Source organism: Drosophila nasuta, unplaced genomic scaffold (assembly GCF_023558535.2).
Source record: "Drosophila nasuta strain 15112-1781.00 unplaced genomic scaffold, ASM2355853v1 ctg14_pilon, whole genome shotgun sequence".
Classification (NCBI taxonomy): domain Eukaryota; kingdom Metazoa; phylum Arthropoda; class Insecta; order Diptera; family Drosophilidae; genus Drosophila; species Drosophila nasuta.
Window position 1 is genome coordinate 1084196 of NW_026869386.1, and position 16657 is coordinate 1100852.

At 33.7% G+C, this 16657-nt stretch overlaps 3 protein-coding genes across 4 annotated transcripts; 1 reads left to right on the forward strand and 2 right to left on the reverse strand.

Annotated features, from left to right (window-relative positions):
- Positions 1 to 1065: 1065 nt before the first annotated feature.
- On the reverse strand, positions 1066 to 4659 carry LOC132797552 (Krueppel homolog 2). 2 transcript variants are annotated; one of them, XM_060809307.1, is made up of 5 exons: positions 4520 to 4659; positions 2292 to 2569; positions 1962 to 2211; positions 1766 to 1899; positions 1066 to 1699 (listed from the first exon to the last, which is right to left on the reverse strand). In XM_060809307.1, the coding sequence occupies exons 2-5, from the start codon at positions 2540 to 2542 to the stop codon at positions 1477 to 1479; spliced, it is 858 nt and encodes a 285-aa protein (XP_060665290.1). In that variant the 5' UTR covers positions 2543 to 2569; positions 4520 to 4659; the 3' UTR covers positions 1066 to 1476. The 2 variants fall into 2 exon arrangements, with proteins under 2 accessions (XP_060665290.1, XP_060665292.1); XM_060809309.1 differs by lacking the exon at positions 4520 to 4659 and adding an exon at positions 3979 to 4133.
- LOC132797553 (protein-lysine N-methyltransferase CG9154) lies at positions 4660 to 6156 on the forward strand. Its single transcript, XM_060809310.1, has 3 exons — positions 4660 to 4906; positions 4964 to 5120; positions 5177 to 6156. The coding sequence occupies exons 1-3, from the start codon at positions 4763 to 4765 to the stop codon at positions 5542 to 5544; spliced, it is 669 nt and encodes a 222-aa protein (XP_060665293.1). The 5' UTR covers positions 4660 to 4762; the 3' UTR covers positions 5545 to 6156.
- LOC132797554 (prefoldin subunit 1) lies at positions 5494 to 6229 on the reverse strand. Its single transcript, XM_060809311.1, has 3 exons — positions 6065 to 6229; positions 5859 to 6001; positions 5494 to 5790 (listed from the first exon to the last, which is right to left on the reverse strand). Exons 1-3 carry the CDS (start codon positions 6092 to 6094, stop codon positions 5583 to 5585), a joined length of 381 nt encoding a protein of 126 aa, XP_060665294.1. The 5' UTR covers positions 6095 to 6229; the 3' UTR covers positions 5494 to 5582.
- Between the last annotated feature and the right edge of the window lie 10428 nt (positions 6230 to 16657).

Sequence of the window (16657 nt, forward strand, 5' to 3'; positions counted from 1 at the left end):
ATCGAATAGGAGCATGTCCAATAACTATTTGGAAATTCAAAATAGTTCATTAGCGTCAACATAGGCGCCCAAAAGGATAACTTTTACATTTGCAACATATCGTTAAAAATAAGACTTGAAAAATTGACTTTCTGATCGCCTCACCAGAAGGCCCTCCGCATGTCAATATGAGAGTTTGGGTTGTCTTATAATTCACGAATCCAATATTTCACAGTTTGTCCAAAATCGTTTACCCCTTTTGTATCTAAAACAAGTAAGAAAGCTACAGTCGAGTGTACTCGACTGTGAGATACCCGCTACCCATTTTGAATAAAAATAATATATTTTGCGGTAATATTCTCAAAATATACCAAATATACTGCAAAAAATACTAAAAATATACCAAATGGTATATGTGGTATATCGATATAGTACCGCATTCAAAATATACCATAGACGGCACAATATACCAGATTTTCAGCCAAAGCAACTCAGACCCCTAGTAAGTAGGCGTTTTTGCCCATACAAAAGTATTTCTTTAATTACTTCCACAATTTTTTTCTGATCGCAACCAAATTTGCAGAGATCATAACTACTATAGTTATTACTGTATATACCAAAATTCGTAAGTCTAGCTTTAAAATTACGCTTGTTATTCGATTTTTTTTGATTTGCAGGGGCGGAAGTGGGCGTGGCAAAAATTTGAAACAAACTTGATCTGCGTGCAAACATAACAAATGCTGTCGAAAAAAAATTATAGCTCTATCTCTTATAGTCTCTGAGATCTAGGTGTTCATACGGACAGACGGACATGGCTGTATCGTCTCGGCTGTTGACGCTGATCAAGAATATATATACTTTATAGGGTCGGAGATGCCTCCTTCTACCTGTTACATACATTTCCTGCCGGCACAAAGTTATAATACCCTTCTACCCTATGGGTAGCGGGTATAATAAAAAATCATATAAATATGAATAGACTGTGATACTATTTTTTTGGTAAAGGAGGTTCACACCACCTAATATGGCTGAGAATAGATTAATTAAAAATTATTTATGAAACTTAATTCCTTTGCAAGTCCGACGTAGAATTCAAATAAATTTATCAAATAAACCTTTATTGTTTGAACGATATAAACGATAATTTATATATGATATTGATAAATGTGGGTAAAACGCATTGTTTTTACTTTTCACAATGAGCTTTATATTAAGGTAACTGTCTGTATTAATATGTGTATTAAATAGTAATCTAATCAATGCTTTGATATACCACAGTTGTATAACGAAAATTCACAGAACAGTGCATTAAAATCCAGCGTTCATGACGACACAATTTCCAAAAAAACACCAAACTGTATGGACCCCAAAACTCATTGTAATTTGAGTATAATATTAATATTTGTTTATATTATTTAAACCGGCTTATTTATCTTAAAAAGATTTATTTTTCGCCACTTGAATATAAGTGGTAATGCAGTTCGCGGTGGCATTAATTTACTGCGATGGCGCCGGTTGGGGTTGCGGTGCCAGACGGTTCACGAAGCCAATGCCAACCCGAATGATTTTACCTACAGCGGGCGGCGAGCGAGAAGCCAGCGCCTCAAAGGTGATGCGCAGCTCTGCAAAAGCAGTGCGTGGGTACGGATTGCGACGTGAACTGTAGCGCATGACCAAATAGTGGTAGTAGATTATTGGTGTCATAAGACCAGCATGGCTCCTATTGAATTGAATAAAATGTTACCGATTAAAACGCAGAGTTCAGAAACGAATACTAATAACATACATAAAGGTCAATACAATGGCATAAGGCATAATGAAGATTTCGCAGAAAGCGGTGGCCTTTAGGATGTTTGCCGCCTGGAATTCCACAATCGAAATGATGAAACGTGCACCCCACCAAGAGTTTTGACCAATCAACTAAATAAGTAATTAATACGTTAATGTTATCTTTATATATCTCACTGGCCTATTATACTTACGTCCAACAATTTGAGCGAATAGCTGGAGGCATGTAGCACTGAGTAAAGCATGACGGGGATCAGCACTAGAAGCGTGGGCCGAACGCTGAAGAAGATCAACGAGTACATCATGTAATGGCATGAATCCTCAGCAAACAAACGTGCCAAAAACTCGCGACTGAAGGAAAAAGCCGGTACTCGCTGATGCAAACGCAGTGCAGAGATGGCCGCATTGGCCAGCAGCACCTTGCTAAACGAGCTCTGTTGTGAGCTAATTATAAAAAATCAAATATTAGAAATAAACATTTTATCAAGCAAATAATTGTCTTGAATTGGATATGAAATATTTACATAAATATGGGCAACACATAGCTAATGGTAAAGAAGATGACGAGCAGGCGAAGTGCCCACAGTGCCGAATCGATGCGATTAGTTTGGAAATGCTGAAGAAGCTTCGCTGGTGCATTCTGTGGCTGCTGTTGATGCTGCTGGTCCTGTTGCTGTTGTGATGAGCTATTTGATTGCCCCTGGCCCTGATCCTGTGAAGCAGAATCGTTCTGGGCGCTGTCAAAGCGGGTTGCTTGCTCAGGTATCGTACTCATGGCTCTTGTGATTTAATGATGCCAAATCTAAAAGTATGTGATAAACGCGTAAACATTAGAAGATGACAAGCTTCTGATTATTTATAGATCACTTATAATTTTCGTGAAGATCTAAATCAATTAGTTTTACAAGCGCGTAAAATTTCTTTAAATCTCTTAGCATATGCGAGTTGGAGAAGTACATACTTTTTTTACTTAACATTAAGATTAATATTTTTACGAGTTTGTAGCTACTACTGAAATGTATTCTTCTTGTCGGGTCTTAGATGTAAAAAAAAAAAATGGTAATGGAAATATAAACACAGGGAATAACTGGCTAATTTAAAAGCGAAACCAGTTGAATGGAAAGTTACATATAAATCTAGTTAATTTTGTGGTCTAAAAGATAATCTTCAATGTTGCATGTACATACATACATGTATGTAGCAATGGTAGTTTGCAAGTTTTGTCGTGCATGAAGTAACTTGAGAGAATAATAAAAACTAACAAGACGAGCAAGTTCTCGGATTTCAAAATTTAATTTAAGATTTCACCTCAACACAACAATTTGAAAGCTAGTTTTATTGCATGCATCTTTACTTCAATTTAAAGGGGTCAAACTACCAGCAAGAAATGCTGTTAATGAAGAAAAGCAATTAAATTGTTTGAAGGTAAAGGTAAATATGTATAAGCATATGTACATATACATATGTTAATAAACAGACTTAAATAATTCATAACTCAGTTATGCCAAGAGAGCTATTGACTTTATATAGCGTCAAAACAAATTTAACGGTTTAACGAACAAATTCTAAATAAAATTTCCAAATTAAATTTTAGCTTAGTTTCCTACATAAAAAAGTTCTAACAACATACCCGATTTTCATAAGCTAAAGACTGCTTACTCTAATAACAGCCAGATGCGTGTTGCTCAACTAATTACCAAACAGGTGACAGAGCCAGATAAGTTAGCACACATACATATATGTAGATAAGGCAAAAGAGAAAGAGAGAGAAGTGAAATGCTTAAGCAATTGCATAGTCAACTCGAATACGAATACATCGAATTAAGGTTGGGGCCAGCAATTCGTAGTTAATAACATACTTTGTATGTACATTGAGCATTTAAATATCTACTTTAGATAACGTACAATTTTACTTCAATTGGGTTATGTTATGTACCTAACCTCGGAGTAGGTTCATTCAAGGGATGGAGTAAATAATAATCATCTAGTTGCTTTACATTAACAGCTGACGATTCAATTCGGCTACTTCATTAATATCGGTATCGTCCCTCATATAAGTAGATCGGTACTATCAGTATCCAATGAACGATGTTTTAGCCGATCGACTTGTCTACACATCTGTTCCATATTCTTGTTCATTTAGTTAGGTTTGATTTATATTAAAGTCGACTAAAAATCAAATACTGATATTGATTGTCGAAGTGTACTTACATAGGTAGTAACTAAATGTGTGTCCACAAAAACATATAATGTCAGGCAGGCTACCTGACCGATAATGAGTGACACGTCAGTTACACTAACAATTGCTTTGTAGCGGTGTGGCTCTATTCACTGAGGTCTCAATTCGTTGACATGGACATTCTTAAACTGCTTTAATAAATAAACTAAATAAGCCAGCAATTTATGAAAAATGTATTTTGAACTTCACATGTTACTTACACATTTGAAAGTGGAAAAATTAGACCCGAATTAGGAACTTTATGGGCAACATCGTGACGAATCATTTCTCATATTTTGAGATAAACGTGGAAATTTAGATGAAAACAAAATTTTACACAGCCCAATCACATTATTAACCATTCAACAGTAGTTCTCTGATTTGTGGACTCACTTCAAACACTTATGTATGTACAATCATTTGATTTGTGCAGCTAGTAATAATTGGCATAGCCGGGGCCATTCATTGCAAAACATAGAATATCAGGATAGATTCCCACAATTACTACTTATTAGGCTATTTAAACCGACTTACCTTTACAATGATGATAACCCGCACCGTTCTCCTAGTGTTCAAGTTAAATTAAATAAAAATTGTCGACACGCAGTTTAGATTTAATAAATATATCGATAAAGGCACGCAGTACTCGTAATATCGATAGTTGATCGGCTGACAGCTATATCGCCAGTGTGTACACATTCATAAATTGCGAAGCCACCTGGTAATAGCTTCACTGAGATATATTCCTAAGGATTTCTATATATGTACATATAAGCGATGGATGATGATGACACTTCACTGCCAGCTGATACATTGGCTATTCTCCAACAATTTCTGGCAGAACGGACGCAGCGTGAGCATGATGAACAACAACTTATGATAAACGTGACTGGATTAGATGCACATTTCGAAGAGGATTGGGTAAGAAATGATTTTGAAAGTATGACAAACAGTAATGATTCTGTGCACATCTTTCAGCAACTCAGTCAGTTTTGGTACAGTGCCGAAACAAAACGAGCAATTGGCGATGCTTTAGCTAAAATTGCCAAAGAACACGATAACACAACATGTTTCCGGATAGCTTTATTATCATGTCCATCGCTCTACGCAACGATAAAAAAATTGCATTCGAATGGTAAGTACATATAAAGCTGCGTTCAATCGATCGATTAACATGAAGAAATCTTTCAGTCAATATATTCGAATATGATAAACGATTTGCTGCTTACGGCACCGATTTTGTGCATTATGATTATAATGCTGTAGATAGCAATAAGGATTACCTAAGTCATCAAAATCAATGCTACGATTTGATAATTGCGGATCCACCCTTTCTATCCGAAGAATGCATGAGGAAGATGTCCAAAATAGTAAATAACTTACAACGCCGAAGCGATTCAAAAATTGTATTTTGTTCTGGTGAAGTTGTTGAACCTTGGTTGACTGCCTATTTGCCAGTTCACAAATGTCGCTTCCAACCACAACATGAACGCAATTTGGGCAACGAATTTGTTACTTATGCAAACTTTAATTTCGATGAATACTTTGATATTAAATAACGCAAGAATGGATGTGGACTCCAAACACAAATGATTTTTTATTTAGTTGTTGCGTCCGCTTCCTTACGCTGTTGCACAAGCTCGCGCAGACCATCTTCTTGATCCTTCAGTGACTTTTGTAGAAATTCCTTCTTTTTTTCAAGCAGTTCAATTGCCTTGTCGCATTTGTCCTGCTTGCTCTTTAGCTCGTCACGCATATTTTGCACATCTGTCAACAGAAACATACGTCCAACAGACAAATATACTCTATAAGGAATGTTTTGGTTTAAAAGAGATTGATTTATGGATTATTCATTTTGATTACGACTACTCACTTTGTGTCGTCCGATAAACTGCTAGTTCCTTTCTCAGTTAGCGTATACGTCTGTTTACCTGTCTTCACCATATCACACTTCATATCAATCATGTTTATCTTCTTCGTAGTGTCCAATTTGTTAATTTGCATCTCAGTAAATGCCTGTAAAACAATTACAGATTATTTGTGAAAACAAGAAGATACTTTATTAGTTTTGTCAGTTACCTTTTTCAATTCCAAATCCATTTGTGCCATTTTTAACGAAGAGGACTCAAATATATTATTATTGGCCTTAAACGTTTTAGCTATGCAAGTAATTTTACGAAAATTTAAACAGCTGCTAATCTTAAGATTTTTTTACAGATTGGAATTGTAGACGATATATCGATAAAATCCATTCTCTTGATTTTAGGAAAATACATGTGCTTCAAGGTACAAATGTGCGTCAAGATAGCTTCGTAATTTTAGATTCAACTATCGATACAAAAAGTCGGATATGAAAATATTATTTTTTTCTGTTAGTTTTAGTTTAAAATCAATTAAAATCTGAATGCAAATAAATAGATAATTTAATTATCTTTCTATTAAATTTTATGCAGTGTTTATGCAGCAAATTCGTTTAAAAAATTGGGGTTATGGCCAGAATCTCGATTCTGACGAGTTCTTGGACAAGTACATAGTACAGGATTTGAAAAAATGTACTTTTCGTTACTGTACTATCCTCAGTTGCGCGAAATTGAATTTTTTTTCCGCGCAACTCCATATAAAAAAACGATGTTGCAAAATTTTTGCGACGACATGTTGTTTTGCAGTTCCCAGTACAAACAAATTTTTAAGCGAATCGATACTCCGATACTAGAATGTATGTGGATAATATCCAATTCGACGCTAACCTTGTACTAGGTTCGCATGATGCCAATTTTGTAATATCACAAAAATTGAATTTTCTCGAAAACTGCTCTACCGATTTGAATAAAACAAAAAAGCAAAATATTTTTTTATTTGATTCGAATAGAATGAAATAGAGCGACATGGCCGACAAGTTCTCTAAATATGAAGAATAATTTAATAGTATTAACACATTGTTTTGCCGCTAACAGTGTTCTAGTAAACTGTATATAAAATTGCGTATATTTATTAATTATAATAAATCAATCTATATGTAAATATAATATTTAAATGTAATATTAAATTATAGATATCGTTGTTTCATTTAGTTATTTTCTGCAAGTATTTAAAGTCCCGTCAAAGTCCAAAGGGTGTTATTTAACAGTAAAGTTTTCCGATTTAAGTCGGCTCTGGCCTGACTGGTTCCAGTTACTTAATGCATCTGCGAAATGAACTTGTTTTTACGGGTTAACAAAAGGTCAAATTTCTCAAAAACCGCTCTAAGGATTTCAACCAAAGTTGCTACATATCTTCCTTATAGTTGTATGTACGAACGCATAATGCGCACTTTGGCCGACAAGAAAGTAAAAAAAAAGTTATGGTCATTAATCGGCAACATTGTTTCTTTGTGCTCATTTTGAATGGGGCTGGAGCTGAGGTTATTGTACTTTTCCCGAAATATCTCGAGATATTTATGATTTTTTTGAGGGTATATTTATAAAACTATACTCTATAACTTGTCATAAGCCGATTTACTAAGTTTTTTTTATCCGATATTTTTGTATCGATATGTGACGCAAAAGTTGCGGAGCTATTTTGACGCACTTTGAGCTCACATCATCAATGTTATAATAATGGTTTTATAATAAATTCAAATTGAAATAAAAAAAAAGAAAATCAAAAGAGACATACTCTATATATGTGCAGAAAGTCATACATACACATATATAATTTTCAGAAATAATAATAATGCATTGATATTGAAAATTTAGTGTAAGCACTTGCATTATACAATCGCTTAATTTTAGTTGATGCGCTTGGTGTAAGGGTGTATAATAATAATTATAAGTATTTATTTTTACAAAGTCAGAGTTCACGAATCTGGCAACCCTTTAGGGCATGTGGCGCCCGAATATACTATATTTCAAATATATTAGAAAGGAATATTGCATTCATTTATATACATATGCTTAAATTTGTATCTTTATTTGTGTTTTTGTTTTTTTTTTATGTTTGTATTTCAAGAAGACTACGACGCCCCAGTGGCAGGGGCACATGGACAACCAAAAACTAAATTTCAGCTAAGTGTATCTCCACTACGAATTTTGTAGTTTTATATTTTATTTGCATTTTAGTGAAACATATTCAACACGGATAAATCTTATGTTATCTGCGCATTACATGAGGCTGGTACATTCGCGTCTATCACCACACACAACTAGGACGATTTAGAAACAATGAACATTAACAACCATTAGTCGACTTAGTTACATTTGTTTGTTGAACCCACTGAATTTTAAGGTTTCTAATATTTTCAACTATTTCGACCCACTATGTGATGTAGGAAATGACCATTTGGCTGGCTCTCTGTTAGGGTATCAAGTGCATTTCTGAGTATTGCAAATATACACATCAGAATGCAGTGTGCGTAAGATGCAATTTCGGATATTATCTTTGATGTCAAGTGGTCTATAAATGACCACTTATTTGGTGCTATATTTATATAATATTCGGGTATTTCTGTTATTCTGAACGAGTTAATTTTATTCGGCTTACCACATTGCGGCCACAATATTATTTTTTATTGTTTATTTTATTGAACTTTTTTCTTAAATAGTATTAGTTCTAGACTAGCATCAACATTTATACCTATGAAGTGTAAGCAACTCCATTCAATATATGGGGTCTGTCGCCTTCCATTCATTTTAATTCCTTTCTAGTGTTAATAAACACAAGTGAACAAAAGTTCATGGAACTCTTGAATCATTGGAGATGGTCGAAAAAATAAGCAGTAAGACTCACATTCGCTTTTAGAGAGCTAAGACGAAAAATGTTGCTCGATGGGGGTTGCTTTAATGTTATAGGCATTGGGCATTGGTTGTCCCCACTGTGTTTATCACATTTCCATTTATCTTATACATATCAATCGAAAATTTGGTGTGGAAGTAGTTGAGAGCTTACGAATCGTTATAGCTAGCGATAATATAAGAAAGAGAGAGAGAGAGTTATAATTTCGTTCGATAGACCTTGTAATTTTTGCACGCAGATCAATTTCGATTTAGATTTTTGCCACGCCTACTTCCGTCCGCGCAAGTCGAAAAAATCAGTTGGCGAATAGCGAAATCAAAGCTAGTGCCACTATTTTTGGAACTTACAATCATTACAGTATGTATCATTCCTGGTTGCGATGAAATGAAAATTATTGAAGCTATTTAAGAATTAAAATTATAATGCAAAAAACGGCTGCAGCTGTTGCTGTCTAAATTGTTTTGGTTGACAATCTGGTATATTGTGTTTAAGATATATTTTAAATTTAATTGTAAATATGATATACCAATTATAACTTTCAGTATGTTTTAGAATTTTTTGGGATATAGTATAAGTTTTTTTTAATTCTATACTGAACTGTTTTGATTTTATTTTATCCCACAGTCAAGCACACTCGACTGTAGTTTTCTTTATTCGTGTTTTAACGTTGCCTTCAAATGTGTATTATATTTAATACCATTTATATATTCCAAATCTTTGAATTATAGAATTATACAAAATTAATAATTTGTTTTTTTTTTTATTTTTTGATCAAAGAAAACAATAATCAGAATATAAATAACTTAACTATAACTATAAGACACCTCTGGCGAATATAGATAAATACCCTCATAAAAACTACCGCAGTCTTTACAGGCAAAAATCAACTAGCATTTGTTATTGAAAAATTAGAATATTGGATACAGAAAGTAAAAACATAGCTTTACGCTGTTTGGGGTTGACTTCGCGTTACTGGAAATTCTCTTTTCGCTGAAAGGTCTTTGAACTTTTCACCGTATAGTGAACTGGAAATGGGTTTGCGCATTCTTCCAAATTTCAATACAATTAGTGGTGGTGGCTCGACACCCCAACAAAATCAATTTTAATTCCGTTGCGAAGTCGGTTTGAGTTTGCGCAGTTGGAGCGTAATTTATTATAAATCTTAAAGAATTTTTTACATATACATATATGTACGTTATTTTTTCTTAAAGATTCGCTATTAAAAACTTAATTATTTATATTGTTAAATAAAAAACTGTAAAGATTATGAAATTAATGCAACAATGCCAAAACAAAAAACCAAAAAACAAGATACAAAATTTAAAAAATGGATCAACAAGTTTTTGATATTATTCTCATTTCGTCCTATTATAATACAGATTCAATACATTTTTAAAGAAGCGTTGCACAAACTACTGAGGTGTCCCAGCCACCCAATACTGGACTTGAACTCAGCTTTCTAGATACAATTTTGCAAAGATTTCACCGACTGAAAACATATTTGTCTCGATTGTGCAAGACATAATACGTTTTCAATGTTATCTAGGATTGAGATTACATTTTAGTGTTTTAAGAACATATTCACAGCAGCGAAGTACTTTGTAAAATCGTTTACGATTGTATTACTTTGTCGCCATCCTTACGACTTTACATCTTTTTGCATTCGTATTTCAGATTTCATTAGTTTTTGATATATTATATTTCTGTTTTTATTCCAGCTACCCGTAGGTTAGAAGGGAATTACAGCCTTGATCCAACAGCAAATGAATGTAACCCCATACCCCATATATAAATTCTTGATCAGTGTCAACGGCTGATGTAGGCATGTTCGTCTGACTGTTTCTCCGTATGAACACCCAGACCTGAGATATTGTAAGAGATAATCAAGAAACCAGTAGCAACCGTTTAGGAAATAATGTTGTATGATATATGTAATTTGTACTACTAAGTGCCATATTCTGAAAAGGGCAGTATATCGATTTACCAAATGTACATTTCGGTAATCAAATATTTTCGCAAAGCAGAATCTGTGTTACGCAGCTGGATTTTTGCTCTCACTTTCTCTGTCTATCTCGGTGTCTGTTATATAGATATAAGCGGTTTGGTACAATACAAGCACATTTTGAGTGGGCCAGTGACCCTAAGTAACGATATCCATAGTATTCTATAAAGTTGTATATAGTCATGGTTGGTGACAGGGGAGGGAAATGTTTACATTTATTCTTGCTCTTTGCACTTATTCTGATTTAAATGGAGTTTAAAGTACTAAGAATGAACCTCACAATCAAGCGAACTGAAGTTTCTAGTTTGCATAATACTATATGTCCTACACTGGTCCATATACATACATAAGTGTAAAGTAATTTCCATCGCAACAAAGCACGCGATGCGCATGGGAAGGAAAAACATCCATGACCGGTAAACCTCCCTTGGTTTAACTGTGACAACCCCCAAAAAAGTGACACAAAATGTTGGATCAAGAAAGTAAAAAGAAAATTGTAAGGTCGTTGAACTTTTCCTAAACTATGAGTGAAAGCTAAGCCGCAACACTCAACCTCCAGTAAGGAGGATATTTCATGAGTGGAACGCATGGCTTCCAAGCACACCCCCAAACAGCCAAAGGAAATTTTTCTGTTTTTGTATAAAGTTTATGAATGGGAGTGACTTGTAATTCAATAATACATATGAAAGCCACTTTGACACACATCTAAGTATTGGAAGACAGTACGCATTGGGGACTAAACATGATCTGCTTACAGCACTACACTAACTGACCAAAAATCCCTAAAAGCCATAGGAAGAAAATTTGGTATTATGGAAACTTTGACAGTTCGGTAGCTTAGATTTTAATATTTTTATTTACTACTCAATGTCAAATCACCACCATAATGAACCCATATTTATATATTGAATAAATTTCGTTTTCGCTGACAGGGACCTGATGCCAAAATTCTTTACAGGTGTCTTATCTTGCAATGAATTAAAATTCGCAATTTTCTATATGATATGAACTGACAAACTGTCGAGTATTTGACTTGGGTATTTGATATTACAGCTTCTTTTAATTCATGGAACTAGCAAAATAGTTTGAAGGAATTATCGAATAGATATGTATGTATGGTAGTCAGATAAACATGCAGCCTCGCCCGTGTCCACAAATTAAAACTTTAATATTTACAATCAACATGTTAGTAAGAGTGCATTTACATTTTATTTAGCGATTTAATATACATATTTCAAGTTGAAAAACTGCCCAGTCAAATTCTGTAAAGTATGATATGTTGTGTAAAAATTACAAATATGTACATAGATTAGATTGCGAAAGAATTTTTAATTTTATGGAATTTCTTATATATTGCAAATAACATTCAAAATACTAATATAACAAAATATTTGAAATGTAAATTTAAGCTTAAATACGCTATGTTTATTTTTATTCACATTCCTTTTACCAAATATTTAAGTGTAAACGAAATAACATGTATTAATTTACCAAATTGAAAATAAAAACAAGTAAGAAAGTTACAGTCGACTGCTCGACTGTGAGATACCCGTTACCCATTTTGAATAAAATAAATATAATTTGCGGTATTTTCTCAAAATATACCGAATATACTGCTAAAATACTAAAAATATACCAAATGGTATATTTGGTATATCGACATAGTACCGCATTCAGCATATACCATAGACGGCTCAATATACCAGATTGTCAGCCAAAGCAACTAAGACCCCTAGTAAGTAGGCGTTTTTGCCCATACAAAAATATTTCTTTTATAACTTCGACAATTTTTATCTGATCGCAACCAAATCAGAAATCATAACTACTATAGTAGTTATTATATATAACAAAATTCGGAACTCTAGCTTTAAAATTACGCTTGTTATTCGATTTTTTGTTTTGCGGGGGCGGAAGTGGGCGTGGCAAAAATTTGAAACAAACTTGATCTGCGTGCAAACATAACAAATGTTGTCGAAAAATTATAGCTCCATCTCTTATAGTCTCTGACTCTCAAAAACTCAAGATTGCTCATCGCAGATAAACATTCTTTATAGTTTTGATTGGGTATTTATACCCGCTACCCATAGGGTAGAAGGGTATTATAACTTTGTGCCGGCAGGAAATGTATGTAACAGGTAGAAGGAGGCATCTGCGACCCTATAAAGTATATATATTCTTGATCAGCGTTAACAGCCGAGACGATCTAGCCATGTCCGTCTGTCCGTCTGTGTGTCTGTGTGTCTGTCCGTCCGTCCGTATGAACACCTAGATCTCAGAGACTATAAGAGATAGAGCTATAATTTTTTTTCGACAGCATTTGTTATGTTTGCACGCAGATCAAGTTTGTTTCAAATTTTGCCACGCCCACTTCCGCCCCGAAAATCAAAAATCGAATAACAAGCGTAATTTTAAAGTTAGAGTTGCGAATTTTGGTATATATAATAATAACTATAGTAGTTATGATTCCTGAAAATTTGGTTGCGATCAGATGAAAATTGTCGAAGTTATTAAAGAAATACTTTTGTATGGGCAAACACGTCTACTTACTAGGGTTGTTGCTTTAGATGACAATCTGGTATATTGTGCCGTCTATGGTATATTTTGAATGCGGTACTATATCAATATACCAAATATACTATTTGGTATATTTTTAGTATTTTTGCAGTATATTCGGTATATTTTGAGAAAATTATCGCAAAATATATTTCTTTTATTCAAAATGGGTAGCTGGTATCTCACAGTCGAGTGCACTCGACTGTAGCTTTCTTACTTGTTTTAAGATTGTTTCAGTTTATGTTTTTTATTTACTGTAAAGCTGGTCGTCAGAGAATTACCCATATGGGCAAATCCTACGTGTCGCACGCTACATTCGCACGATTTTAGCTAATGAAAATCAATTTTTTGGGGGGTTTTTAAAAGATTTACCGTAAACTTTTGTTATGTGTTTAGAGTGAATTGAGAGTACTTTCGGAGGGTATAAGATTTAATTTCACTGGAGTCACTGTTTTGAAAATAATTAATAAAATTGTGACGTGTCGCACGCTACACAAAGTGGAAGTTAGTTTCAAAATTTTCATTTCAAACGCCATTTTTAGCGAATTCTGCAAAATAAACCCTATGACAGTTAATATCCTAAAGAAAGTTAAGAATATAAGAAGACAAAAACCGATCGTTTGGTCTTAATAATGTTTATAGATTTTTAGCAAAGCCGTAAACCAATTGTGTCTCACGCTACACTTTTTCCGCTAGCATTAACATAAGACAAAAATCTTTTTATTTAAACTAAACATTATTTATTATATTCATTAATGTGCTTAACAATTATTTCAGCGTGATTTACTTTTGATTTGTATGTGAGCCCAAGCAAACGCAAAAAATTGTGAAGAATACAATAGGGATTTGAAGGTGTACGCAGAGCACGAATGTAAGTAAAATTATGAAAATTATAATGAAAATTGGGTTTGATAAACATTTGTGCATTTATAATGATCGAAATTTCTTTTTTGCTTTAAATTCTTAAAATTCGATATCTACATTAATGTTCCATATAAAGAAAAATTACACAATGTGAAATTTAAAAATTTGTCGCTGGTGGACTGTTTCTGGGATTTGACCATATTTAAAAGTTAATACCGCAATATTTTCATTTTATTGAAAATGGATATTTGCTACTTATTGTACAATATCATTTGTTTTCTTTCTCCTTTCTGCCTATGCATCGACCACAGAAACAACATTCTCAACGGCCTTACCGTTACCTTGGTAATCCTAAAGAGTTTTATTGAATACAGAGCGGTATTATAGTTAAAATACCAGATACAAAAACATACCATTCGTAGAAAATATACCATACCACTACACTACTTAGTGTGATGTGATTTACCGAAAATTAGTTAAAATTAGTGTTCAAATGTTTTACAATAGAATCTGCATTGAATTCATTTGATTTGATGATTCCTCGATTTCTTTATTAACTTGGAAATTATTACGTTTCAGAAAATTAACCTTTTAACGAAACCGATAACTTATCAAACGACCCACTATGTATGTATAAAGAGTCGAAAACTAAACTCAAAATTGATGCAAGTTAGTTGAGAAAACACACAAGTCGGCCACGCGCAACTATAAAGCAAACAAGATCAACAGCACATGCATGGACGTACAGGCGGACAATAAAGTCACTTTACGTACACATGTATGTATGTGCATATGTATGTATACATATATGAATACTTGACATGGTCTATCCGCGAGAAGGGAGAAAAGTGAGAAAAACAACAAGAGTGACATGTGTTTGCAATAGAATGCAATTCAGTTCTGTTTGGAGGACGTGCCACAAAGAAAACGACCATTAAATGCAAGAGGATGTGCAATGATTTTCAACGCACGTGCCGACGGTCAATGAACCGCAAAAGAAACCAGATGAACCGAGCGGAAACACTGTTAGTTGTGAGGGAGGCAGACGAAAATGCAGCAATGAAAGCGTGTGAGACTACAATCATATGTGTATATACATACATACATATGTATGTATGTATGCATGCACATATGTATGTATGTATGCATGCACATATGTATGTATGTGAATTATATACGAAAGAGGAGATTGGACATGCTACGGATTGACGTACTTTTTGTTGTTGTCGTGTGTAATGCAGTTCTTATTGACGCAGTCTGTACGTTGGTGCCGACACTCCCCTTGCCACTGTCATTGCTGTTTTTGTCCCCAGTACTGGAGGAACTTCGACGAAAATTGTTGTTAAAGTTAGGTGCGAATTTATGTATGTACATACATATGTACATACATATGTACTATCAGCATTCGCAAAAAATATTTGGTATGAAGGTGTGTATGTATGTATATATGTATGTATGTATGTATTATTGTCAAATTGGCAAAAGAGTGCTTTTACAGCAGCATTAGTGACGCTCCAAGTCATGGCGAATTTCGAACATTGAACGCAGTGATAGGCATTGAATTCAGTTCAGTCGCAGATTGACTGCGAAACGATGAATACGGGAGCGCTTCACCGCGCTGTGTTTTCGTTTGTATACATACATACATATGTATGTATGTATGTATGTACATATTGCATTTGCTTTTGTGTATGCAGATGCATACGCATATTATATATATAGTATATAGTATATAAAATAGCATTGAAAATATATATGTATTGTATGATACATACATATATGTAGATCTAGATCTTAGAGCCTATAAGAGATAGATATATAATTATTATTCATCACCACTTATGCTTACTCAAGTTTGTTTAAAAATTTTGCAAAACGATTTTTTGTACTTACAATAATAATCACTGTTGTTATGATTTCTGAAAATTTGTTGCGATCAAAAGAAGTCATATACGAAATACAATAGTTTTACATGGAAAAAAATCTTCGGCACTACTTGCTTTAACTCTATGGTATATTTTGAATGTAGTTCGGTATATTTTTGTATGATTTTCAATATGGTATATTTTAAAATGAAGACCACATTATTTACATAGCTATTAATAAAAATCGTTAGCAGGAATCTCACTCGACTGTAGCTTTCTTAATTGTTTTGCATCTCTGAATCTTGTCCAAACTCAAAACGTGTCATTCGATTTACAAAGACGCACTTCGGTTGGTTAAAGAACATTTGCTTGGTATCTTTACATCAGCAAGCATTTTATTGTAATTTGGTTCTAAAACGCGACATCCCACAGTCTAGAAATTATTAGCAACAACCGTTAATAAATTTCTTTCAACTTTGGGATTCTGAGTAGTTGATTACCACATAATGCATTTTTTAATATAATGAAATTCAATGAATAGTGGAATGATTATCAGAACACCTCAATACACGCATTTTGCTATGCAGAAACATTCATATAGACAAATAAATAATTTTA

Bases quoted from the DNA above. Each gene is read 5' to 3' on its own strand.
- LOC132797552 (XM_060809307.1), bottom strand. From the start codon at position 2,542: ATGAGTACGATACCTGAGCAAGCAACCCGCTTTGACAGCGCCCAGAAC. The intron at 2,212-2,291 runs GTAAATATTTCA...TTTTATAATTAG, and splicing joins TATGTGTTGCCCATATTTAT to CTCACAACAGAGCTCGTTTA. The intron at 1,900-1,961 runs GTAAGTATAATA...TTACTTATTTAG, and splicing joins ATTCGCTCAAATTGTTGGAC to TTGATTGGTCAAAACTCTTG.
- LOC132797554 (XM_060809311.1), bottom strand. From the start codon at position 6,094: ATGGCACAAATGGATTTGGAATTGAAAAAG. The intron at 6,002-6,064 runs GTAACTGACAAA...ATTGTTTTACAG, and splicing joins TGGATTTGGAATTGAAAAAG to GCATTTACTGAGATGCAAAT. The intron at 5,791-5,858 runs GTGAGTAGTCGT...CATTCCTTATAG, and splicing joins AGTTTATCGGACGACACAAA to AGTATATTTGTCTGTTGGAC.
- LOC132797553 (XM_060809310.1), top strand. From the start codon at position 4,763: ATGGATGATGATGACACTTCACTGCCAGCTGATACATTGGCTATTCTC. The intron at 4,907-4,963 runs GTAAGAAATGAT...CACATCTTTCAG, and splicing joins CACATTTCGAAGAGGATTGG to CAACTCAGTCAGTTTTGGTA. The intron at 5,121-5,176 runs GTAAGTACATAT...GAAATCTTTCAG, and splicing joins AAAAAAATTGCATTCGAATG to TCAATATATTCGAATATGAT.